The sequence below is a fragment of the Nomascus leucogenys genome, chromosome 14, assembly GCF_006542625.1.
Source record: "Nomascus leucogenys isolate Asia chromosome 14, Asia_NLE_v1, whole genome shotgun sequence".
NCBI classification, from domain to species: domain Eukaryota; kingdom Metazoa; phylum Chordata; class Mammalia; order Primates; family Hylobatidae; genus Nomascus; species Nomascus leucogenys.
In genome coordinates, this window is record NC_044394.1 from 92,734,857 (window position 1) to 92,760,754 (window position 25,898).

Here is a 25,898-nt window from a genome sequence, read left to right on the forward strand (position 1 = left end):
CGCTTCCCTCCTGCAGATGCACTGCGTCCCTGTCCCAGATCCGGAAGACCACGGCCAGCCAGGTGTATGAGACGTTGCTCACCTACAGTGACATCGTGGGCGCGGATGTGCTGGACGAGGTGGTGACTGTGCTCAGTGACACCGCGTGGTGAGTGAAGGCCCTTCCTGCACGGCCACCTGGGCCTGGTACCGCCCCTCTTCCTGTCCCCACGGCGTCTACTCGTCTCTCCCAAAACCCTCTGATAGGAGGAGGAAAGAGGGTTCCCAGGCCTTGACAGCCTCTGCTTGGATTTTACGAGGCAGCAGTGGTGCTGTAGCCAAAACCTCTTCTCAACCGCCCTGTCCCCGAACACTGTCAGGTGTCAGAAACACAGCAAAGCCATCCATCCCACCAGGGGAGCGGGCACCTGTGCCACCACAAGGCTGTGTCTGGCGGCCCGTGGAGCAGAGGGCACTGAAGGCCTGGCAGGTACTGCTGCCCCAGACCAATCTAAAGTTTTCTTGGAACAGGCCGCGTGAGCACCTGTTGGAAATCAAGAGGCACAGGCGGAAACAAGAAAAGCTCTCCGCACGCCTCTGCTCTGATGTCTGCTCCCTTCCTCAGGGCCATGAGGCCCTCAGGAGGCCATAGCGCCACTCTCCACGTTTACTGTGGCAGGCACAGCTTCTGCAACATGGGCTGGCTTCTTTACCGTGGTGGGGTTTTGAAAGACGCGTGTATTGAGTGGGGAGTGGGAGGGTCTGAATGAGAGAGCAGAGTGGGGAAAGTGCAGGCTCAGGTGTCCTGGGCCAACCGGTGTGGTCTGGGAGCAGCAGTGATGGTGCCTTACCATGGGCATGGTCGGTCACCCATGCTGACTCACACACATGCTCACTCGCGCACACACACTTCTAAAAGGGGAGCAGTCTCGCCACCCCGTGTTGGAGATCAGGACTGTAGCAACCAGAGGCTGTGGGCGTCCACGTGGCATACCCGGGGTGGTGGAGTCCCAGGTGTCCTGCCTGTGGACGCTGTTCTGTTCAGAGCGCCGACTGTGAGGGCCTCCGTGCTGATCCCGGTGCGTTGCTACAGGTCTGTGGGGTCTGTGCCCCCGTTGAATCCAGCAAGGACGTAGGTGACGTTCCCTAGGTGTCTCCTTGGAACAGTGACCTTCCCACAGGGCTGGGTTCCCATAGAGCTTACGCGCCAGGCAGCCACTGTGGCCTCGGAGGACAGAGGTGGCCTCTCCAGGGTTCCGCGAGGTTTTTTGGTTTGGGGAGGAGTGAGTGTCTCTGCTCCTAAACAAACACGTGGTCCCAGGAGAGGAACCAGGAGCAGCCCGGCTGTCTTGTCAACATCCATTGAGAGATCGGCCATCTTAACTACTGCTTTGGAGACACGTTTTTACAATGATGGTTTTTAAAAAAAACACCAAGGTGCATTCTGGATCAGATTCTAAAACAATTGGCTTTAGGACAGTGAAGAAGCCAGGTGTCCCGAGCGGGGCGAGGCCTCCTCCAGTGAGGCTGGGCCAGGGCGGCCTCCTTTCCTCACATCAGCGGAGGAACTAGCAGGGTGGGCCTGGGGGCTTCTCCTATCGTTTAAACCCGTTAAAAAAAAAATCCTTAGAATTTAAAGAGAATGTTTTTAATTACAAACAAAAAACATGCCCCAGATATCTCCACAGCATTGCTAGAATTTTTATTTTGCATCAACAGCTAAATTAAAACCTTCAAAACCCTTGTCAGCCCCTCCTTGGCCTCGCTTGGTCCGTCCTCCCACAGTCCCTGCGCTGGGCGTGGTCCTCCCCGAGGGCACCCCGTGTTGGGAAGGAACCGTCCTCCTGTGATTCTGGAAAGGGTTCAGGCTCGAGGCTGTGCTGGAGAACATGCTCCTGTGATGTCTTTTCTGCCCTCAGCCTGGCTGTGGATATCGGGGGTGAGGTCTCCCTTCCCTGATGAGGGCCATGGAAGCTTGACGCGGGGCCTCTGCACACCTGAGGTTCTCAGGTGGGCACTCGAGAGACTCACGGCTCTCCCTCTCCTCACAGGGACGCGGAGCTTGCGGTGGTGAGACAGCAGCGCAACCGTCTGTGTGACCTCCTGGGTGTGCCAAGGCCCCAGCTGGTGCCTCAGGTAACCCTGTCACCTTCACAGCATGAGGTGCCTGTGCTTCCCTGAGCTCTGGAATGTTCTGGGGCCAGTGGCTGTGCTCAGCTTCTGCCAGTGCGTCCACACGGCCCATTCCCTCATCTCATGTCAGGACCCCTGGGATTACGGGACCAGCAGAGCTGCCTTCTCTGGCCACTGCCCACACCTGTGGACCCCCGTGGCATCCAGGCCACTTGCTCTGGGGCGTGTTTGGGGGGCCGGGGAGTGGGTGGGGCTGGCACCAGCTTGATTCAGGCTCCTCATGCCTGGCCCTGGGGTCTGTTTGCGCTCCAAGTGCCAAGAGTGCCTCCCTACCCCTCCTCATCTGCCTCCCATGAGTGGGGCCGGGGCTGGGTGAGAGGCCCCCAGAAGCTGCCCCTGTGCACCTCGCCAGCCCATCACTCTTCTTGTAAAGTAACAAAAACAAGTACCTCAATTCTCACGGAGGCTGGGGCCCAGGGTTGCTGTGCTGTCTCTCTAGTTACCAGGGTTTGGCTCCTTCCTCTCAGCCTCCTTCCGGCAGGAGGTTATATCCAAGAGGGAGGAGGAGAACCATGTCCAGATACATGGGGGCAGGGGGGACGGGCTGAGCATCAGGACACACCCTCCCCCATTTCTGTGTGTGTACAGGCTGAACTCAACAGCAGACTTTTTGGAATTAAATGTGCTTTTTACATTTTTATTAGGAAAAGTTTCAAACGTGTGAATGCAGGTTAAGAGCAGTGCAGTGAACCTCCCTTCCCGCTCCCTAAGATGCAGCATCCCCAGATGGGGTGCCCTTCCGAGGACACGTCAGTCATGTGCACCTGTCAGCCACATAGCTCGGGCTCCTGGGTTTGCGGGAAACGGCACACACAGTTTCCTGCAGGAATGCAGTGTCAGTCCCCACACAGGGCCCAGGGGCGAGGGTCCCCTGGCTGGGAATGGTGTGTGTTGGAGCTGACCAGCCTGAGTTGTCTTACCTCTTCTTCAGCCTGCTGCCTGCTGAAGCCAGTCCTGGAGCCCATATCTCACCCCTGCCTGGTGAGGACGTCTTGTTCCTGAGGGAGGCCTGTGTGGAAAGCCTGAGCACAGTGGTGCCTCCAGCTGTGTAGCACTGGCCCTTGGAGGCTGGCACCAGCTGACAGCTTTTCCTCTCTGCACCTGCACTCTAGTGACCTGGGGTGGATGCCTCTGCCTTCACTTGAACACAAATGTGCTTCCTATAAAATCATGTACCAAGAAGTTCCTGCCTTTTGTCTCTGAGTCTGATGTGTGTAGGGGTGGAGAGGCTCACTGCCCAGGGGTCAGCCAGAGGGGAGGTGGCTCTACTCCTCCTGCCTGGACCAGGCCCCCTTCTTGCCTGGTGCTGTCCCTGCTGTGGGAGACGTCTGGCCGCAGGTGGTGCCCTGCCCAGTCTTGGAGAGAGATGAATGTTAAATCAGAGGTTCAAATGCCAGAGAACTGACAAGCCCTGGTGGCAGGCATGGTCTAGAGTGCTGGGCAGATGCTGTTTTTGGGCCCGTCTACCTGGTGGGGGTGCTGTCCTCCCACCTGTGCACATGTGAGCATTGTGCATGTGGCCCCTCTGCAGTGCAGGAGTCACTGATTGATGGGTGTGCAGACCAGCAGCTTCACAAATGTCTGCTGCAAGGGGAATCGTCAGAGTCCAAAGTGTGCCTCTACAATAATGTGGGAAATACTATTCTTGAAATGATGACACTGTCTTAGGAGAGCCTGGCAGAGTCTACGCTTGGGTTTTTAAGCAGAGGGCAGAAGGCTGCCTTTGTCTCCATGTCTGAGCTCCTGCTGATCCATCCCAAAGCCGGTGAGGGGAACGTGTATAAGAATTTCACTGTGGTAGCAACCCACACCCATGCTGGGACCTGTGCTGTGCTCACAGGGCTTGAGGTGCAGAACCACGGCCAGCAGCACCAAAGCAGCCCCAGGTGTGGCCACTTGGAGGCCCAAGGGCTTGGGTGAGCAGCCCTTTCCCTGTGTGAAGAGCCCAGGGGTGCTGTGTGCGTGGTGTAGACTGGGGTGGCTCCCCAGCCTGCTCTCAGGAACATGGACAGGCCCAGAACTGGGAGGTGCCACCTGCATCTGTGAGGCAAGGCTCAGTCGTGATTCTCACTTGTGAGGTCACCAGGACCACAAGGCCAGGACTGTGTCCATGCTGTGTGTTTAGCAGACAGCTCTTCACGGGACGTGTGTGGTGACCTGACCACACAGGAGTGTGGGGTTAACACACTACCATTCTTGTGTTTGACCTGGTGGCCAATAGTCTTTATCCCTTAAAAGAGCCTTGGGTTACATTTTTACGAGATTTAAACATTTTATTCCAACCTGTGTAACAGGGGTCTCCTCCTCCTTGAACTGTCCCCTCGATTGGCTGGGGTCACGTGGTGAGGGTCCTGGGTGACCAGGCCCAGCCTTGGCCACATGTGTCCACACAGTGGAAAAGGCTCGGCTCCTGTGGTCAGCACACGAGACTCTGGTTGCATCTGCTGGGTGTGGAACTGAGGCGCACCATCGTCTTGCCTGCAGCTCACGAAGCTCCTGCTGGCCTGGGATGCACCGAGGATGGAGGGAACAAGTGGCTTCTGAGAAAAACATGATGAACTGTTCTTAGTGCAATTAAAAGATTCCAGATAAATGGCATTTTAAGACATGGAGGCAGGTCAATTACCCACCCAGACCCATCAGTGACACTGTGGCAAAGCAGTTCTTCTTTCAATGTCGGTCTAACTTAGCAACCTGAGGAAAGTGGATCACTCCACTGGCCACTGCCTCTTTCCCACTGGATCCCATCCATCACTGGGGCACTTGTGCTCACCAGACACCTGGTGGCCTGGAAAGCCCTCTTTCATTCAGTAGCCGTTTCTGGAGCCCACCAGGGTCCAGGTGATGGAGTTTGGTGAGGAACCCCTTGCGCACATGATAGCTGGGGCAGACAATAGCAAATGAACAAGCAAGCACCATCAAGGCAGGCAATACTGAGCGCTATGAACAAAGATAAAGTGGGCAATGGAACGGCGTGTTGGGTGTTGACTCCAAGAAGAGGTGTTCAGAAAACCTCTCTGAAGGGGCAGCATTTGGGCAGAAGTCCAAACAAACTGTGCCCAGTGGCAGAAAAGAGAATGCTTGTGGTCCCAGAAGTGGAGCAAGCTTTGTGAGTTTAGAGAGCAGCAAGAAGCCAGTATCCCTGGGACTGGGGAGCTGATGCAGGATTTGTGCACCCCCAAACATGTTCTAGGCACAAACCAGAAACCCTCCATGTGAGAGCACAGACCTTGGAGATCCTGAGGGTTTCTGCTGAGCCCTGGAGTCTAGTCATGCTATTTTGATAGCAGAATGGATAAAAGAATGTAAGGCCCAGGGCCAGATCTAGTAGACTGCTATATAAAGCTGGGACCCTAAATAAATCTTTTTCAAAGGAACAGCAGCAGGACTCTTATCTCAATCTCCCCTGAAGTGGCCTGAATTAATACTACCTGTATGATCCCCAAAACTCCTATAGTGGAAAATTTGATTGACCTGGCCCTGACCAGTGGTATTCCCAGACAAGGGGCAGAAGATGCAAATACAAAACCTCTCTGGAAGAATGTAGTCTATAATATGAGTACATTTTTGAAAAGGGCTAGAAATTATCAAGAAGAGATTAGAAAAAAACAGAGCCCCTAGAAATGTAAGAAGTGAAATTAAAAGCTCAATGGATAGCTTAGACACAGCTGAAGAGAGAATTAGAAAACTGGAAGATCTGAAAAAATTATCCAGAGAACTGGAAAATACGAAAGCAACATCAAGAGACATTGAAGAATGTCTAACCTTTGGGTAATTGGGGTCTCAGAACGAAATGAAATGATGCAGATATTCAATCCTGACATGCAACAGTCCCCAGATACAGAAGCCTAACAGTCTCACACATTTAGACCTGCCACAGTGAAACTGCAGAACTGTAAGAAGGACAGAGTGATATAAACGACTACCAATTTCCCAGCAGCAGCACTGGAGTTGAGCAGTGAGTAGACCAAGATCTTCATTATGCTGAGAGAAAATAGCTTTCAAGTTGCTTGAATTGTGCCCACAGCATAACATTAAAGAAGAGAACAAAATTAAGTCATTTAGATAAAAATATGCCATTCTAATGCATGTTTGGTTTTTTAATCTTGGCTTAATATTTGGGGTTGAGTCATTTGTTTTGAGAGCTGTCCTGTGTATTGCAGGGTGTTCAACATCCCAGATGGCAGCAGCATCCCCCTACCCAGCTGTGACAAAAAGAAAAAAAAAACGTCTCCAGACATTGCCAAATATCTTCTGGGGGTGCCCCTGGTTGAGAACCACTGCTTTAGTGGATAAACTTTAGGCAGGAGGGAAATGATCGCAGTTGGATAGCTGGAGGAATGTGGAGCAAGGAAAACAATAAACTGTGACCATAAAAACCTAGAAAGATGGCTTATATGTGGATTTTTTTTTAAAGCACGTAAAATGGACAACAGCAGCATACAAATCAGTGGCAGAATTGGTGGCTGAATTTAGAGCATCTTAAGTCTGTATGTTCTCCTGGAACAGAGTGCAGATAATTCAGTTATCAGCTTGGCTAAGTGCATGTTGAAGTATTTAGTCACACACAAACAGTTAATATATGGGGAAGATAACTTCTATACTAGTAGGAGAGAAATGGAACAAGAATAAAAAATACACTATCAAAATATGCAAGAATGGCAAGAGGAAAAGGCAGAACAAGCTGCAAAACACACACACACAATTAGAAATAAATATTTCAGGACACAATACATGTAAATGGATTAAAACCTCTGTTAATGACAAAGTTCTCCAGTTAAAGGAAGGCAAATAGTGTTATTAGGAATAGATTACTATATGATGATTAAAGGCTCAGTTCAACAGGAAGATGATAGAGCTTTCCTACATTTGTAACACAGTCTTAGAAGACATTAAAGCAAACATTCAAGAAGAAATTGATCACCTACTACCAGTGTATTTTATTGAATTGGTACATTTCAACAGTGTCATAAGGCACAGTTGAAGGAGAAAAGCTTGACCCAATGGGCAGTTACAGAACCCGTGTGTGTGTGTGTGTGTGTGTGTGTGTACACACAAATTTTAAAAAGATGTTTTTAAAAACATCTCTTTAAAAGAAATAATGAAAGATAAAAGTTAATCACAACAGATGGAATTCACCTAAAGTGGTGCTTAGGCGATTCTGAAGTCGTGAATTATACATTAGAGAAGAAAGGCTGGAAATTAATGAGCTGAACATAAGCAGAAGACTAACTGTAAAGAAAATTAGAGCAGAATGAAAAGGAAATGAGGCATAATAAAGGAACAAACCCAGATGGTGCTTCGGTGAAAAGACCCACCTGGGAGCAGCTGCCATGGGTCCGTCAGCTGAAGTGAAGGAAGTCCTGGCCCTCCTGCAAGTGCAGCGACCTCAGGTTGTCCTCAAAGGCACCCCCTGTGAGGTCCTGTCGGGAGCAGCAGATTCAGCTCAGTCTGGTCTCTCCTGGCTCTAGGAGGCCACGGTGGAGCTGCCTCCAGGGCCAGGGGTTGGGGGTGGCCTGTGTCCACCTGTCACGTGGTCCGCTATGAACTTCTGCTCCTCTGCTAATAGCAGAGAGGCTGGAAGGAGACAAGCGCCAGAGAGGGCAGCAGCCAGTACTACTTGTACCACAGGCCTGTTGGTCACCAGAGGGAGCCCCCCCCACCCCCGCCCGGCCTTCTGGCCTTGCCTCTCTACATAAGGCGGCTGACTCTCCCTGGGGGCACTCGGAATGGAATGAGACTAACAGGCAATGCCTCTGCTGTTCAACCAGGGCAGACCCACCTTCCCTCCACACACCCACCCCTCTGCAGAGGCCAGGAGTGGGAGGAGGCCCCTCAGACAGAAACTGCATCTCAGAACCATCAACAGCTGCCCCTGTCTGATCCCCTCTGGCCTCTCATCCCCACCCCTGCAATGGAGTGAGGGCTGTGACCCCGGGTCCCTGGATGCTTAATCTTGTCCAGTGTGCTGGCCTTGGCCAGGTCACCTACTCTCCTGTATGAGGCCACAGCAGGTGTCCAGAAATGCCTTTCAGACGTGCCCTGCACCCCAGCACCTCCCGAACACGTTCCTGAAGATAGCCCGGCAGAGTGGTGGACACAAGTCTCTGGCCTCTGGCAGGACACAGGAGGGACTATGCATTCCCGTCACAGTCCTCGGTCCTTGAATCGGAGCCTGGCTGTACCCTCTACCCCCACCACATCAGAATCCATTACACCACCTACCACTGCTGTCACTCAAATGATGCTGTCACTCAAATGAAAGCCATCCTTCCTAGAAAACATTTCCACACGCTCTGCCGCTATCTGTCCTTCCTCCCTTGTCTCTCTGCTCTAGAGTTTGCAAAAGAAACACACCTGAGTTCAGGGACCAGGCCAGCCCAGTGCGTGTTGACACCGTCTTAAACAAGACTCTGTTAAAACTAGATGCTTCTGGAGAGCAACATGTTCCATTAGGAGAATGAAAAGGCAAACCACAAAATGGAGGAAGACATTTGCAAAACATTAAACCAACAAAGGTGAGCAGCCAGAGGCGTAGAGGACTCCTACAGGTCAGGAGAGACGCAGTGTGCAGTAGGCCGGTGGGGAACCCTGATGAGAAACTGTCAGAGAGGAAAGAACTCCAGTGTCCAGCGGACGCGGGGTTGGTGCTCAGACTCACACCTGAAACCACCATGATGCTCAGACTCACACCTGAAACCACCATGAGAACACATTCCCCAAACTGCTGGCGACCAAGTGCCCAGCCCAGTGTGAGGGACCCGTGCAGCTGGGCCCTCTGGCTCTGGGCATGTTCCTGGGCCAGCCTCTTTGTGGGTATCATCCAGAGAAGCTGAGGACACAGCCACACCCACGACCTGCCTTCCACTCTCAGGATTAGACCTGAGGCAGGGACGCTCACGCAGGAGGATGCAGCAAACCGGGAACCGCTGCCCACAGGCCTGGGTCCTGGCGTGGCCTCTGGGTGGGGTGGCATTTGCACATGGGACGTGGAGAAAGTCCACACCGCATACGGCGATATGCACGCACCACAAACACGTGGAGTGAAAGCCAGATGCAAGAACACAGACACTGGATTCTGCTCACATGAGCTACAAAAATAGGATAAATTAGACTATGGTTTAGGGATGTGTTCATGCACACGCCATGAGGGTTGGCCCTGCCAGGTGCCAAATACACGTTCACAACCAACATAGATGGCATTTCGTTCCTGGAAAAGCAGTGATGTGAACGATGTTGGGACAATTAGTTATCCAAATAGAAAAACTTGCATCTGTAATCAAAAGAAATTCCAGTTGTATCAAAGATGTAATTAAAAACTAGAAATCCCAGAAGCAAAATTGGACAATGTTGTTTTTTAAATTTCACAACCAGGAGTGATTGTCTTAGAATGAATCAAACTCCATAAATGAAAGTCACTTACTTTGATTATATCACAATGGCAAAAATATAAAAATATCAAATGGCAGGAAAATTTGCAGCATGGCAGAGAGTTTTCCTTATGAAAATACTGACCAATAGAAAAATGGGCTAATGAAAAGAATAATTTACTAAAAGGGAAATAAAGCAGTTCATAAATATGTGAGAAGATGCTTTCCCTCCCCGTAAGGGCACAAGGCAGGTGCTCCATTACTGGTGGGTTGGGTTGGCACAGCAGCTGCAGGTGATGAACAGCCAGATTGGGACTGAATGTGTGTGCTCTTTGACCCAGAAATTTTTAGAATTTATTCCACATAGAGCCACTTGAGCGAAATTATGTATATATACAAATACTCACTGCAGCAGCATTTTAAACAGCAAATGATTAAAAATGGCCAAAAGGCACGTCAGTAAGTAACTATCACAAATGCATGAAACATCCGTATAATCGAAGAGCGGGTGTTTTAGTGATGAACGTGAACCCTGGGTTTCTCTTTACTCTTCCAGCTAACAGTAGAGGAAGGCACAACAGCGCCACTGAGGTGCCCTGAGACCCGCGAGGTGCTCCTGCCAAACGGAATCGCAGGGGAGCCTGATGTGGCCTCGGTCTGACCACCTCTCAGTAGGATGGAGCAGAACACGCAAAACCACAGGGAAGCGGTCGGCAGAGTGCAGGATACACAAGCCCCTTCTTCAGCTGAACTAAGAAAAGAGCGTTGGCGTCGCAGAGACAGGTCATGTCGTAAAGGTCACACGGATGCTGCCCGATTCCAGCAAGCAAACTTAAAACATGAAGCAACTTATAAGGCAATTAGGAAGATTTGAACACTGATGGGGTATTTGGAATTCTGTGGTGGGATGGTGGTTTTACGGTCCTTTTAACAGTTTTTATCTCCTTGAGATATATCAGGGAAACAATAATGGATGAAATTAGGCTGGAATGAGTGTCACAACACCAGTGTGGGGAGTGGAGGAGTGGAGGACACATAAGGCGGACACGCTGGCTCCAGGGATGGATACATAGGGCTGGTTTCCTGTCACTTTGCTAATATGGTTCAAATAAGCCGGAAATTTCCCTGAATAGAAAGGTCACAACAACAGTAGAGCTCGGGGGCTCCAGCGGCTTCACACGGAATAACCTCCAATCTGCATTACGTGGAAAGAGCAGGACATGGAACAAGCATGTGCTGTGAGGCCACACTGCCAGCTGCCCCTGGAAGAACACGTAAGAGACAGGTGACCGTGGGGGCCCTGGGCCCTCCAAGGACATGGCGTGTGCAGGACAAGGAGGAACCTCCTTTCCCATGCTAAGCCCGCTCCCTGGGAAGGGTTTTCACCAAGTGCCTTGGGGTTCATATGAGCACCCCAAGATAGTAGTGACACCACAGGTCACCATAACACATAAAGTAATAGTTTGACGTATTGCGAGAATTACCACAAGGAGACGTGGAGTGGGCGTGCTGCTGGAAGAGCGGCACTGACAGGGTTGGAGAGGGGTCCCTGAGAAGTAGATCGTGAAAAGGCTGTTTCTGAAAAACTAAACCAGATATGTGTAGAATTTGCATTTTATAATTGCTGCTCGGAGCCTGCCATTGACTCGTCTAAATGTCCCCGGTAACTTGGACAATGATTATTCAAAGTTTTTCATTTACTCAGATCCATCAGAGCAATCACTATCTTTGGTGGCTACAGCCTTGGAAAATGTCTTTCTTCAATAAGACTTGAAAGTTGGAATGACTTCTGGACCCATGGGCTGCAGAACGGATGCTGTGTCAGCACGAAAACACGAACCCCTTTTACATCGGCCTCAGAGCTCCTGGATGACCAGGTGCACCATCAATGAGCAGTCGTATTTTGAAAGGAATCTCCTTTTCTGAGCACTGGGCCTAACAGTGGGTTTACGCTATTCCATAAACCATGCTGTGCACAGATGTGCTGCCACCTGGGCCTTGCCGTCCATTTCTAGAGCCACAGGCAGAGCAGATTTAGCCTCATTCCTAAGAATCCTAGGATTCTCAGAATGGTGAGCACTGCCTTCAGCTTAACCCATTTATGCCTGAGGTTGCAATTTTTTGAATTTTTGCAATCAGACCTTGGCAGTGACCTTAAGCAGAATATAAAGTCGCACATGCTTAGCGTTCCAATAATGGAACGCTAGGCATAAGTGGGTTTTAAAGTCGCGGCAGCATTAGCCTCTAATAGAAGAGTCAGACTGTCTTTTGAAGCTCTGAAGCCAGGCATTGACTTCTCCCTACCTATGAAAGGCCTGTATGGTGTCTTCTTCCAGTTCAAGGTTGCTTCCTCTACACTGAAGATGTGTGGTTGAGTGCGGCCACCTCCATCGTGACCGTAGCAGGATCCTCTGGAGAGCCTGCTGCCTCACCTCACACTCATATTACGGAGACGACTTCTTTCCTTAAGCCTTGTGGACCAACCTCTGCTAGCTTCAAACTTTTGTTCACAGCTTCCTCACATCATTCAGCCTTCACAGAATTGAAGCGAGTCAGGACCTCGCTCTGTATTAGGCTTTGGCTTAAGGGAATGTTGTGGCTGGTTTGGTCTGTCAGACCACGGACACTTTCTCCCTATCCGCAAAAGGCTGTTTCACTATCATTTGTGTGTTCACTGGAGGACCACTTTTCCTTTGCATTCACACTCGGCTGTTAGGCTGAAAGCTGGGCCTCTCCTGCCAGTCTTGGCTTTCGACATGCCTTCCTCACTAAGCTTAAATGTTTCTAGCTTTTGATTTAAAGCGAGAGACATGCGAGTCTTCCTTTCACTTGAACACTTAGAGGCCACTGTGGGGTTATTAGTTGACCTAATTTCAATGTTGTGCCTCAGGGAAGAGGGAGGCCTGAGGAGTGGTGGGGTGGAGGGGAGCGGGGAGGGGACAGCCAACCAGCGGAGCCATCAGAACATTCACATTTATCAAGTTCACTGTTTCATATGGGCACCCCGAGATAGTAGTGACACCACAGGTCACCGTAACACATACAATAACAGTTTGACATATTGCGAGAATTAACACATGGAGATGGGGAGACGTGGAGTGGGCGTGCTGCTGGAAGAGGGGCACTGACGGGGTTGCTCTAGTGGGGCTGCCACATGCCTGTAATGTATAAAACGCACAATGAAGTGCAATAAAATCAGATGTGCCAGTAATTGCCAGAAAGCTGTGCCACGAGGCTCTGCTCACGTCGTCCTGCCTGGACTTGCCTTCGTTGTGTGACAGCTCACCGCGGGCCGGGCAGTGTAGACCAACACACGCTGGCCTCACGGCTTCTGCAGGGCAGGAACCGTGACCCGCCCTGGTGTGGCGTGCTTCTAGCTGTCACAGGTGCCTGTGTCTGTGTGTCCCTCACAACCCCCCAACAGTACTGCTCAGGGCCTGGCTCGCTCTATCAACCACTCACCCGTGGTTATTTACCAAGAAAATGCAAAGCAAAAAAAGCAGGGGTTGCAATCCTACTCTCTGATAAAACAGACTTTAAACCAATGAAGATTAAAAAAGACAAGGACATTACCTAATGGTAAGGGGATCAATGCAACAAGAAGAGCTAACTATCCTAAATATACATGCACCTAATACAGGAGCACCAGATTCATAAAACAAGTTCCTAGAGACCTACAGAGAGACTTAGACTCCCACACAATAATAATGGGAGACTTTAACACCCCACTGTCGATATTAGATTGAGACAGAAAATTAACAAGGATATTCAGGACTTGAACTCAGCTCTGGACCAAGCGGACCTAATAGACATCTACGGAACTCTCCACCCTAAATCAACAGAATATACATTCTTCTCAGCACCACACAGCACTTACTCTAAAATTGACCACATCATTGGAAGTGAGACACGCCTCAGCAAATGCAAAAGAACGGAAACCCTAACAGTCTCAGAACACAGCGCAATCAAATTAGGACTCAGGATTAAGAAACCCAAAATCGCAGCACTACATGGAAACTGAACAGCCTGCTCCTGAGTGACTACTGGGTAAATAACAAAATTAAGGCAGAAATAACGAAGTTCTTTGAAACCAATGAGAACAGAGAGACAATGTACCAGAATCCCTGGGACAGAGCTAAAGCAGTGTTAAGAGGGAAATTTATAGCACCAAATGCCCACATCAGAAAGCAGGAAAGATCTAAAATTGACACTCTAACATCACAATTAAAAGAACTAGAGAAGCAAGAGCAAACACATTCAAAAGCCAGCAGAAGGCAAGAAATAACTAAGATCAGAGCAGACCTGAAGGAAATAGACACACAAAAAACCCTTCAAAAAAATCAATGACTCCAGGGGCTGGTTTTTTGAAAAGATTAACAAAATAGACTGCTAGCCAGGCAAAGAAAAGAAGAATCAAGTAGACACAATAAAAAATGATAAAGGGGCTATCACCACTGATCCCACAGAGATACAAACTACCATCAGAGAATACTATAAACACCTCTACGCAAATGAACTAGAAAATCTAGACGAAATGGATAAATTCCTGGACACATACACCCTCCCAAGACTAAACCAGGAAGACGTCGAATCCCTGAAAAGACCAATAACAAGTTCTGAAATTGAGGCAGTAATTAATACCCTACCAACCAAGAAAAGCCCAGGACCAGATGGAGTCAGCCGAATTCTACCAGAGGTACAAAGAGGAGCTGGTACCATTCATTCTGAAACTTCCAAACAATAAAGAGGGACTCCTCTCTAACTCATTTTATGAGGCCAGCATCATCCTGATTCCAAAACCTGGCAGAGATACAACAAAAAAAATTTCAGGCCAATACCCCTGATGAACACTGATGTGAAAATCATCAATAAAATACTGGCAAACTGAATCCAGCAGCACATCAAAAAGCTTATCCACCATGATTAAGTCAGCTTCATCCCTGGGTTGCAAGGCTGGTTCAACATACACAAATCAATAAACGTAATCCATCACATAAACAGAACCAAAGACAAAAACCACATGATTATCTCAAAAGATGCAGAAAAGGCCTTCAATAAAATTCAACACCCTTTAGTGCTAAAAACTCCCAATACACTAGGTCCTGATGGAATGTATCTCAAAATAATAGCTATTTATGACAAACCCATAGCCAGTATCATACTGAATGGGCAAAAGCTAGAAGCATTCCCTTTGAAAACTGGCACAAGACAAGGATGCCCTCTCTCACCACTCCTATTCAACATAGTATTGGAAGTTCTGGCCAGGGCAATCAGGCAAGAGAAAGAAATAAAGAGTATTCAGATAGGAAGAGAGGAAGTCAAATTGTCTCTGCAGATGACATGATTGGATATTTAGAAAACCCCATTGTCTCAGCCCAAAAACTCCTTAAGCTGACAGGCAACTCCAGCAAAGTCTCAGGATACAAAATCAATGTGCAAAAATCATGAGCATTCCTATATACCAATAATAGACAAGCAGAGAGCAAAATCATGAGTGAACTCTCACAAATGCTACAAAGAAAATAAAATACCTGGGAATACAACTTACAGGGGATGTGAAGTACCTCTTCAAGGAAAACTACAAACCACTGCTCAAGGAAATAGGACACAAACAAATGGAAAAAAAAATTCCATGCTTGTGGATAGGAAGAATCAATATCATGAAAATGGCCATAAAGTAATTTATAGATTCAATCCCATTCCCATCAAGCTACCATTGACTTTCTTCACAGAACCAGAAAAAACTAAATTTCCTATGAAAACAAAAAAGAGTCCGTATAGCGAAGACAATCCTAGGCAAAAAGAACAAAGCTGGAGGCATCACACTACCTGACTTCAAACTATACTCCAAGTCTACAGTAACCGAAACAGCATGGTATTGGTAGTGAAACAGATACACAGATCAATGGAACAGAACAGAGGCCTCAGAAATAACACCACACATCTACAACCATCTGATCTTCGACAAACCTAACAAAAACAAACAATGGGGAAAGGATTCCCTATTTAATAAATGGTGCTTGGAAAACTGGCTAGCCATATGCAGAAAACAGAAACTAGACCCCTTCCTTACACCTTAGGCAAAAATTAACTCAAGATGGATTAAAGACTTAAACCTAAAACCATAAATACCCTACATGAAAACCTAGGCAATACCATTCAGGACATAGGCGTGGGCAAGGACTTCATGACTAAAACACCAAAAGCAATTGCAACAAAAGCCAAAATTGACAAATGGGATCTAATTAAGAAGCTTCTGCTCAGCAAAAGAAACTATCATCAGAGTGAACAGGCAACCTCTGGAATGGGAGAAAATTTCTGCAATCTGTCCATCTGACAAAGGTCTAATATAGAGAATCTACAAGGAACTTAAATTTACAAGAAAAAAAACAATCTCATCAAAAAGTGGGTGAAGGACATGAACAGACACTTTTCAAAAGAACACATGCGGCCAAGAAACATGAAAAAAAGCTCATCACTGGTCGTTAGAGAAATGCAAATCAAAACCACGATGAGATACCATCTCACGCCAGTCAGAATGGCGATTTTTAAAAAATCAAGAAACAACAGATACTGGCAAGGCCGTGGAGAAGTAGGGATGCTTTTACGCTGTTGTTGGGAATGTAAATTAGTTCAACCATTGTGGAAGACAGTGTGGCGATTCCTCAAGGATCTAGAGCCAGAAATGCCATTTGACCCAGCAATACCATTATTGGTATATACCCAAAAGATTACAAATCATTCTATTATAAAGATACATGCATGCGTATGTTTACTGCAGCATTATTCACAATAGCAAAGACGGAATCAACCCAAATGCCCATCAGTGATAGACTGGATAAAGAAAATATGGCACATATACACCATGGAATACTATGCAGCCATAAAAAGGAATGAGTTCATGTCCTTTGCAGGGACATGGATGAAGCTGGAAACCATCATCCTCAGCAAACTAACACAGGAACAGAAAACTAAACACCGCATGTTCTCACTCGTAAGTGGGAGTTGAACAATGAGAACATATGGGCACAGGGAGGAGAACATCACACATGGGAACTGTTGGTGGGTGGGGGGCAAGGGGAGGGAGAGCATTAGGACAAACACCTAATGCATGCGGGGCCTAAAACCTACATGGCAGGTTGATAGGTGCAGCAAACCACCATGGCACATGTAAACCTATGTAACAAACCTTCCTGTTCAGCACATGTATCCCAGAACTTAAAATTAAAAAAAAAAAACTACTCAGCTCAGCCCCCCACAGCCAGCCTGGACTCCCCACACTTGGGGAAAAGGCTGCATTTGGAACCCGAGGTGCCCATCACCTGCCCACCCTGGGCAAGGCTCGTTCACACTCGGGCTGAGGACATCCCCGGTGCAGCCACCTCAGTCCACGGAGCTGGAGGTCCTGGCCTTGGCCCCTCAGACATGGCACCGTAGGGCCTCGTGCTTTGCAAGTTTCTAACAAATGTTGGCTTTACGGGTATTTAAAGACAGAAGAGAGACCGGAATCCATCCCCCCCACACCCATGCAGGCCACCCTCCAGCTGCCTCCTGCCCCCAGAGCAGCGGCCATCACCCCACAGCTCGGTCTGTGGTGCCGTTGTGGACGGCTCTGGCACCTGTCCCCATGCCCACCATCGGCTGGGGTCTCATCCCAGGCCATACAGTCATTGCACAGCAGGGTGGGCTGTCCATGTGGCAGAGCCCAAGACCCCCAAGGCCCCCCACGGCCAAGGGCCCCACACTCACCAGCTTCACGCAGATGACGAAGGGTGGCCGGGCGGCTCGGAAGTGCAGGATGGGGATTCGGGGCTTGGGTCTTTCCTGAGAGAGAGAGAGGCCGTCAGTCCTGCCCGAGCCTGGAGCTCATCCCCGGAGAGACGCCCTCGGGGTGCACACAGCCACCGAGTTGGCTCACACAGGAGCCAGGGCTTGGGCGGCAGATAATGTGCCAGGGTCAGGGACTGTGGCAGCTGTTCAGGGCAGGACCCTGGCTCTGGCCACCCCCGCCTGACACCCGACTGCAGAACTGATCAGGGTGGGCTACCCCAAGGCCCAGAACCACGAGGGACAGTGGGGTTCTCCCCCAAAGGACGGGGGCTGGGCTCCCTGGAGGCCCTGAGGAGCTGGCGCGACCCAGGTGGACTCTGCCAAGGGGGAAGGCTCTGGGCAGCTGTCCCTCAGCCCTAGAGCAGGTGGGTGACCCCAAGGGTGACCCCATGCGGCCCTGCACACCTGAGAGTCCTCGTGGCAGTAGAAGCCTTTCCTGATCTTGTTCTCGTCCACGTCACAGAATGCCACCACCTGGGGACAAGCACAGAAGGGCAGCTCTGGATAGGCCGGGGCCAGGGCCTGTGCTGTGGGACAGTACGGGGGTGGGGCAGGCAGTGTTGGAGGGTGGCAGGGTGCCCACCTTGCGCTGGTTGGTGGCGGTCAAGCTGCGGTACAGCCGGCGCCCCTGCTTGCCCGCGTTCCAGATGGTGAAGGCCGCCCAGTGGGGCAGGGCCCGCTCTTCCAGGAAGCGGACGCGGTGGGTCCAGATGGTCGTCCTGCGGTGGAGAAGAGGGTGACAGGCAGGCTGGAGGCCCCACAGATGCACACAGATGCCGACATACAGGGACATGATGTGTGCTCAGCTCACGTTGCCAGTGGAGTGGACACCTGGCCCAATGCCTAAGAGAAACTGGCTGTCCTACAGTCAGACCACCTGCCCCAGCTGGATGTAGCCACATGCCTAAGTGGGGACCCGCCCCTTCCATCAGACCCCAACAGGTGGGGACAGATGAGAAGCTGTCACTTGAGAATCTAGAAGGTTCTGGAAGGCAGAATTTCTGTAGGACGCAGAGGACTGGACTTGACCCAAGTTGTTTCCCAGAGAAACCTTTGTCCATAAGGGCACATGCGACCATCCCATAAAATCACAGCGTTCACACTTGGGCACAACCTTCTGCCTCAGGGTCGCTGCCCTGAACCCTTCCACTCCCCTGGGAACCTGGTCTCTGTTCCTTCTGCCTCTGCTGTGACAAGCTGACCCCAGGTTGCTGCCCCGGGAGCAGGCTCCTTCCTATGACCTGCTGCTTTGCCCCATCGCTGCCTGGGCCCTCCCCAGTCCCACCCTCTCTCCTCCCGCCCCAGCCCCTCCCCACGTGCCCCATCGCTGTCGGCTGCCTGCCTGTGGGCGCCTCTCCCTGGACCCTGCTCCTGGGGCTGCCCGGGCTGACCCCGTCTCAAAGCCCCAGGAGCCGGAGGGGCCAGAAGCTCAAGGGGCAGGGGATGCAGAGGCCAACGGGGCCAGAACAGCCTGGGATGTGTACCAGATGCTGTCTTCCCCAACTGCTGCCATGCAGCCACGCTGAGTCCCTGTGCCTGGCAGACCCTGCCCTGGCTGAGTCCTGGGATGCCCTCCGCTCTGTCAAGCGAGAGCTGTGTCCATGGGAGCCTCCTCCGGGGTGGGGTCTGGGCCAGACACAACAATGCTGGCTGGTGACGGGCCTGCCCTGGGCAGGGCCCTCATGGGTTCAACCTCGGGATTGGGGCAGGATTTGGCTGTTCTACGATTCTGCTGCTGCCTCCGCCTCCTGGGATAAACTTGTGACTCTCCCCCAACCCTGTGGCACCCCGTTTGCAGCAAAACCCCCACAGGCAATGGGATGGGGGGACGTGGGGTCCCCTCTGTCAGCTCAGGGAGCTGCAGGGCTTAGGCACTGTCAGGGAGGTCCTGCCTGGAGTCTACCTTTTCCTCCCCCACCCTCTGCAGCCACCGCAGAAGTCCCGACCCCGCCTGGGACACACGGAGATGCCCGTCCCAGTCAGTGACTTGACACTGAAGCATGCGTGTGTGTGCACACTGTGTGGGGGTGTATGTGTGCACAGTGTGCATGTGTGTAGTGAGGGCATGTACGTGTGTACATGAGCACATGTGTACAGTGCATGCAGGTGTTCAGAGTACATGCCTGTATGTACTGTGTGGATGTGTGTACATGCATGTGCACACGTGTGTGCAGTGAGGGCCTGTGTATGCAGTGTGAGTACATGTATGCAGTGAGCACACATGCCTGCATGTAGTGTGCGGATGTGTGTGCGTGAAGTGTGTATGCATGTGTATGAGTGCATGTGTGCAGTGAGCGTGTGTGCAGTGAGTACATGCATGTGTATACTTTCATGCACGCATGTGTGCATGCTGTACGTGTGGTCTGTGTGCATGTGCAGTGTGTGTGTGTGCGTGTGTGTGTGTGTGAGTGTGAACCTGGGGGAGGACAGCTCTTTGTGGTGTGCATGTGTGGTGTGTGCATGTGCAGAGAGTGTATGTGAGTGTGTGTGAATCTGGGTGAGGACAGCTCCTTGTGTGTGTTGTGTGCTGTGGTGTGTGTGTGGTGTGTGGTGTGTGACCTGGGGAGACAGCTCCTTGTGTGTGTGTGCTCTGTGTGCATGTGCAGTGTGGGTGTATGTGCGTGAGTGTGTGTGAACCTGGGCGAGGACGGCTCCTGCAGACGGCTGCGGGGACTTCCCCACCAGGGGACGCAGCCTCGCCGGGTTTTGCCATCTTGTCCTTAGCAGCCCGGGTCTGTTGGGTGTCTCGGGGGGCGGGGGACAAGCCTGATCCTCCTCATCCACTGACATCAGCTCAGGGGCTCCATGAGGTTCACATGAGAGGAAAGCAGTGAGGCTCCAGAAGAAAGCAGGCAGCCTCTGTGGCCACGGGTGACACGCGAGGTTTGGGGAGCCTCTGACGCCAGCCTCCTCGCAGCCCCTTGTCTCCTGGGCTTTCCTAGGGGTCTCTGGTCTGAAAATGTTGGCCCGTCGTAGGAAGATAAAATTTAGAAGCAGCCATGATGTCTGTATTTGGTTCATCTTCATTTTTCACATTTTAAAAAGTTCTTATTAGAGAGAACAGGCTCCCCAGGGCCCCCTATGCCTTTCTTTTTACATCCTCAGACGAAGCAGTGGCCCTGCCTTAGCACTGGGAAAGGTGGAAACCCAGTTTTTCCCAAAAGCACAAGTCAGCATTTCTGAAATGTTGCAAAGATGCTGAAGTGTCAGGGACACGTCACCACATGAGGCAGCGGCCAAGGTGCCGGTGGGCATGAGAAGGAAGAGGAGTGTGGACGGGGGAGAAGGGAGAGGAGCGTGGACGCGGGAGGAGGGAGGGGAGCGTGGACGCGGGAGAAGGGAGGGGAGCGTGGACGCGGGAGAAGGGAGGGGAGCGTGGACGCGACGCGGGAGAAGGGAGGGGAGCGGGAGGGGAGGGGAGCGTGGACGCGGGAGAAGGGAGGGGAGCGTGGACGCGGGAGAAGGGAGGGGAGCGTGGACGCGGGAGAAGGGAGGGGGGGGGGGGGGGGGGGGGGGGGGGGGGGGGGGGGGGGGGGGGGGGGGGGGGGGGGGGGGGGGAGCGTGGACGCGGGAGAAGGGAGGGGAGCGTGGACGCGGGAGAAGGGAGGGGAGCGTGGACGCGGGAGAAGGGAGGGGAGTGTGGACGCGGGAGGCCCCAGCATGCAGGAGTGAGGATGATGCCCCCAATGGGGAAGCACGTGGCCCTCCTGCCAACCCCCCAGCCCCACCCTGTGACCTTGGACCTTAGACCCCCTGGGGACCTGGGATCTTGCCGAGTCTCAACCCTGTCACGGCAGGCCCGGAACCATCGCGGCTCCCACACCCACACATGACCCTAGTTGGGGTCTTGAGACTCCAGGGGCCCTGAGTACCCGTAGGGGCCGAGACGCAAGCCCCGGACAGTGGCCTGTGTTCCAACTTAACGCTGCGGCACGCAGCAGGCAGGTGGCCGAGACCTCTGTGTCCTCACAGTTCTAAGGAGGGAACTGTCTGCCTGGACCTAAGGAGGGAATTGTCCTCACAGTTCTAAGGAAGGAATCGTCCCGCTCGGATCTAAGGAAGGAATTCCAGATGCACATCGTTTCAGCCCAATTTGCCTCACCCCTGCCATGGCTCCAACGCAGCCACACGGCACCCCCAGACCCAGGCCCACGTGGCCACGCCTGACAGTGACATGGAAGAGGGAGGTGGGCCCCTGCAGCACTGGGCACGTCCTCACTGGGTGCTGCGATTTCTTGGCCGTGCCTCTGCCACCCTCCACGGCAGCTGCGCGCCCCAGGCCTGTGGTCCCGGCCGGACCCCACTCATGAGACTCCCGTTGGGTTAAAGGGAGCACAGGGTTTCAAAAGGACCCAGCACGTGGTCATTTTACCTCTCGGAACTAGGGAAGGACGTTCGGCCTTCACCCTGGTGGAAACGCAGCTTCGTGGACACTGAACCCTCCCCCCCAGGATGAGCTGTTTCCCCGTGTCCCACCAGACCCTGGGGCTCAAGGCAGAGCCTGACCACAGCCTCCGGGGTTGGCCCCACCAACCCTGGCCCTGACCTCGGGCGCCTCCCGCGTTCCTGGCCTCTCGGGCGTCCCGGGGCCGGGCGGGGCTGACTCACTCGAGGACAGCATGCGTGGCCGCCTGTGGGTGGTAGCGATAGAGCAGGAGACTCTGGTCCACGCGGATGACGCTGCCGCCCTTCCTGAGGTGCTCGTAGAAGAACAGCAGGTCCTCCGGGACGCCCTGCAGGGCGGGAAAAGCAGAGGCATCACTGGGGGCCCGGAAACGCGTGCTGCCCCGGATGCACTGCACCTGCGCTCAGCCGGCCAACCAGGAACCGGTGGAAAGGATTTTGTGGCAAAGAAACCAGTTTAGAGGCTCAACAGGGAGGTGGGGCGGCGGCCACAACAGATGTGAGCAACTGAGCTTCTCAACACGGGGGAAAGGGGAAGGGAGGGGGGGCTGGTTCTTGGTTCTCCCCCAGATTCCATTTTGGGCAGCAAAGGTCTCAGGGCAGAGAGGAAGACAGGCAGCCGAGGAAAGGGGCTGGGCTGGGTCAGGGTCTCGCAGCCACGGCTCCTGGACGGCTGGTCCGGTCTCCGTCCCCATCCTTTCCTGCCAGTGGCCGCAGCCCCACAAGCTCAAGGGACTCAAAGTGCCGACTGAGGGCAGAGGACACTGGTGCTGGGTGGGTGCGTGGGGCTGCGGGCAGGGGACCCCAGCAGTGGGGAGGCAGCCCCAGGCCTGTGCCAGCCCTGCTCACTTGTCCAAGCTCAGAAACGTGAACCTCAGCCCACGGGACTGATCCGCGAACACTCCCTCCATGTCAGTGGGGACTCTGTTCCGGAACATTCTGCAGGCATTCCCACCAGACTTTTCTGTCCTGTGAGAACCTGGGCCCTCCTTTCCCCGGCCCATGATCCCAGTGGCCCCTGCCCTCTGCTTGCTCCTCTCCTGGGTGACCCCAATCCTCAGCCCAGGGCTGTGGCGGAGCCGTAGGTCCGTCTGGGGCCGGCGCTGGGCCTTGTGCGGAGCTGGGCCCCTGTTGCTTTCTTAAATTCAAACATAAAACTGGGGGAGGAGCAGGGCGTGGAGTCTGCTCTCCTCGTGGTTCTCTGCTGTGGCTCACCTGGGTCGGCTGCCCGGAGACACCTTTGCTCCAGGAAAGGGCGGGTTTTCCGAGAACCTAGCAGCAGGGCCAGTCTATCACCAAGACCAGCCTCTTCTCTCCTTGGCTGCCACACGAACTTCAAGTGCAGGTCAGTAAAGTCCCCAGACTATCAGCCCGACCACTGGCCTGTTTGCTCCCAGGACAGACAGGCAGTGCTGTGGTTCCGCGTCCAACAAAAATGCACTATTTAACCTCCGCCTCCCCAGGGCAATCGCTTTTACAAAAACCACGATGACATGGAAAGATTTGTAAGAAGATGCTGAGTCAAAGAACAGACCTCAAAATCATGTGTACAGCCCTGCTAAAAGTTTATCCACCATAAGATAAAGACAAAGGAATCACAGAGGGCCACGTGCTGTCTCACATGGGTGATTTAGGGTGGAGGCTCCCGTGGGTGCTGGTGGGGACACGGGGGGGGGGGGGGGGGGTGGACACGGACCCTCACACGGGTGATTAGGGTGGAGGTTCTCGAGGTGCTGATGGACACGGACCTCACACGGGTGTTAGGGGGGGGGGGGTGGGGACCGGCCTCACACGGGTGATTTAGGGTGGAGGCTCCCGTGGGTGCTGATGGACACGGACCCTCACACGGGTGATTTAGGGTGGAGGTTCTCGAGGTGCTGATGGACACGGACCCTCACACGGGTGATTTAGGGTGGAGGTTCTCGAGGTGCTGATGGACACGGACCCTCACACGGGTGATTTAGGTATTTTCTCTAATTTTGTGTGTTTTTCAAAGGCAGCTCTAAAGAGCATTGGAACTCTCAACACGTTATAGGTTTAAGAAGAGAAAAAAGGTTTCTCTCTTCCTATCACCAGGAATAGCCCAACCCTTGGGCTTTTGTTATTTTCTGGCAGTAAAGTGAGAATTTAGGCAACAGCCTCTCCTGGGTGGTGCCTCTGCCCCAGGAGGAGGGAGGCGCCTTCAGAGGGTCTGTCCCATTTTTCTCTGCCCTCCCTGATTGCTGCTGCTGAGACCTGAGAGGCCTGAAATGGCCTCACTCCTTCTCCAGGCTTTTCCCAATCAGCCTCCAGGTGCCTGGACTGCCCTGTGGTGTGCAGGGCCCCTGGCGGGGCGCAGGGAGAGGGGAAGGGGTCACAACCGAGAAAGGCATCAGGGAAGATGCGGAGCGGAGGAAGTGTGGTCGCCCAGCCCCAATCTGCTCACAGAACCATCCTCGGGCAGCCTTTGGGGATGGAGCACCCGGAACTGCCTGGAGGAAAAAAGCACGAGCTAAAGCCACTCCCAGGAAGGCCGGGCCAGAGGCTCTGGAGACTCGGATCCTGAGAGGCAAAAGGGAGCCGAATCAGGGACGTGCTTCCTTCCCCAGGGCTCGTCCCCAGCGCCACCCGCCCTTCCCCAGGGCCCGTCCCCAGCGCCACCCGCCCTTCCCCAGGGCCCGTCCCCAGCGCCACCCGCCCTTCCCCAGGGCTTGTCACCAGCGCCACCCGCCCTCCTCCAGAGCCCCGTCCCCAGCGCCACCCGCCCTTCTCCAGACCCCCGTCCCCAGCGCCACCCGCCCTTCCGCCCTTCTCCAGAGCCCCGTCCCCAGCGCCACCCACCCTTCTCCAGACCCCCGTCCCCAGCGCTACCCGCCCTTCTCCAGACCCCCGTCCCCAGCGCCACCCGCCCTTCCCTAGGGCCCGTCCCCCGCGAGAACCTCCAGGAGGAAGCAGCAGTCACCCCGCAGGGACAGAAGGGGGAGAGCTCGAGCCAGGGCCCAGCGATCGGAGCCCGCGGAGCGCAGGGACGTGAAGTCCAGCAGAGAAAACTAAAAACTGGAAACACTTCCATGGATAAAAATTCAGCCTGTCCCTCTACAATAGCAACAAACCCCAAACCAGGAAACAGAGACCCCTGTAAATAACCCACCAAGATAAATTCCACACCCTCCACCAGTGTTTCAGGCTACGGGGTGGGATGTGCGGGGAGGTGGCGGAGACTCATCTTGAATCAAATTCAAGGACTAAGTGCAAAACTGGACCCTAATGGGGTGGGTCTAAATAGAGCATTGAAGAAAGTGCATTAGTGCTTGGCTAGGGCTGGCAGGTGGCAGATGAGGTGTGCCCCTGGGTGCAGGAAGTGTTTTTTAGGGGATGACAACGTTCTAACGTTAGATGGTAGTGGTGATTGGTGATTGTACAGCCCTATAGATTTGCTAAAAAAAAAAAAAACCAACAACATTGAATTGCACATTTTAACAGGTGAATTGTATGGCATGTGAATTATACCTCAATAAAGCTTTTATATAAAATTGGGTCGATTAAACTAAAAAAAGAAATTTTAAGAAGAGACAAAATTGGTTGGGTGTGGTGGCTCATGCCTTTAATCTCAGCACTTTGGAAGGCTGAGGTGGGGGGTGGATTGCTTGAGCCCAGGAGTTCGAGACCGGCCTGGGCAACATGTCAAAACCAGTCTCTACCAATAATAGGAAAAAAGTAGCCAGGCGTGGTGGTGTGCACCTGTAGTCTCAGCTACTTGGGAGGCTGAGGTACAAGGATTGCTTGAACCTGGGAGGCAGAGGTTGTAGTGAGCTGAGTTGAGCCACTGCACTCCAGCCTCAACAGCAGGAAAAAAAAAAAAAAGGAACAAAATATATGAAAAATGAAGACTAAATTACAAAATCCTTAAGAGAAAACAGATTTCAATTAAAAATGTAATAAGGGACACTGAAGAAAGGAAAATAGAAATTATATAATGAAGGAAGTGATAAGGGTTACGAAGACGAAGAAAATATAGACACAGCTAGTATTTAAAACTGCAATCCAAGAAAAATGTCCAGACATGAAAGCAGATCTGTTTCTACACATTGAAAAGTGCCATCAGGTCAACCTGAAGGCAGATCCTGGTGAAACTATTAGACT

At 52.4% G+C, this 25,898-nt stretch overlaps 3 protein-coding genes and 1 pseudogene across 11 annotated transcripts in view; 2 read left to right on the forward strand and 2 right to left on the reverse strand.

The window, feature by feature from the left end:
- The window catches only part of TBCD (tubulin folding cofactor D), a 186,900-nt gene extending 183,076 nt beyond the window's left edge, over positions 1-3,824 (forward strand). For 2 of the 3 annotated variants that reach the window (XM_030828266.1, XM_030828267.1), the window contains 2 exons: positions 39-148; positions 511-2,111. In XM_030828266.1, coding sequence (XP_030684126.1) covers positions 39-148; positions 511-631 — 231 coding nt within the window. In that variant the 3' untranslated portion in view covers positions 632-2,111. Of the gene's footprint in view, positions 1-38; positions 149-510; positions 2,116-3,103 lie in introns of those variants that run through there. The other variant, XM_003281647.4, reaches the window with a different exon arrangement.
- Positions 1-25,898, reverse strand: part of B3GNTL1 (UDP-GlcNAc:betaGal beta-1,3-N-acetylglucosaminyltransferase like 1) — a 117,678-nt gene that overhangs the window by 28,361 nt on the left and 63,419 nt on the right. For 4 of the 7 annotated variants that reach the window (XM_030828272.1, XM_030828269.1, XM_030828274.1 and 1 more), the window contains 5 exons: positions 21,981-22,105; positions 17,956-18,091; positions 17,778-17,846; positions 17,292-17,366; positions 2,789-4,712 (listed from right to left, as the gene is read on the reverse strand). In XM_030828272.1, coding sequence (XP_030684132.1) covers positions 4,446-4,712; positions 17,292-17,366; positions 17,778-17,846; positions 17,956-18,091; positions 21,981-22,105 — 672 coding nt within the window. In that variant the 3' untranslated portion in view covers positions 2,789-4,445. Of the gene's footprint in view, positions 1-2,527; positions 2,665-2,788; positions 4,713-7,490; positions 7,596-17,291; positions 17,367-17,777; positions 17,847-17,955; positions 18,092-21,980; positions 22,106-25,898 lie in introns of those variants that run through there. The other 3 variants (XR_004033405.1, XM_030828271.1, XM_030828273.1) reach the window with 3 other exon arrangements.
- Positions 2,122-2,844, forward strand: LOC105740827. The gene is given in 3 exon segments (XM_012512542.2): positions 2,122-2,338; positions 2,341-2,622; positions 2,624-2,844. Coding segments are annotated over 3 exon segments (696 nt in total). The 5' UTR covers positions 2,122-2,137; the 3' UTR covers positions 2,837-2,844.
- On the reverse strand, positions 8,718-9,664 carry LOC101177483 (annotated as a pseudogene).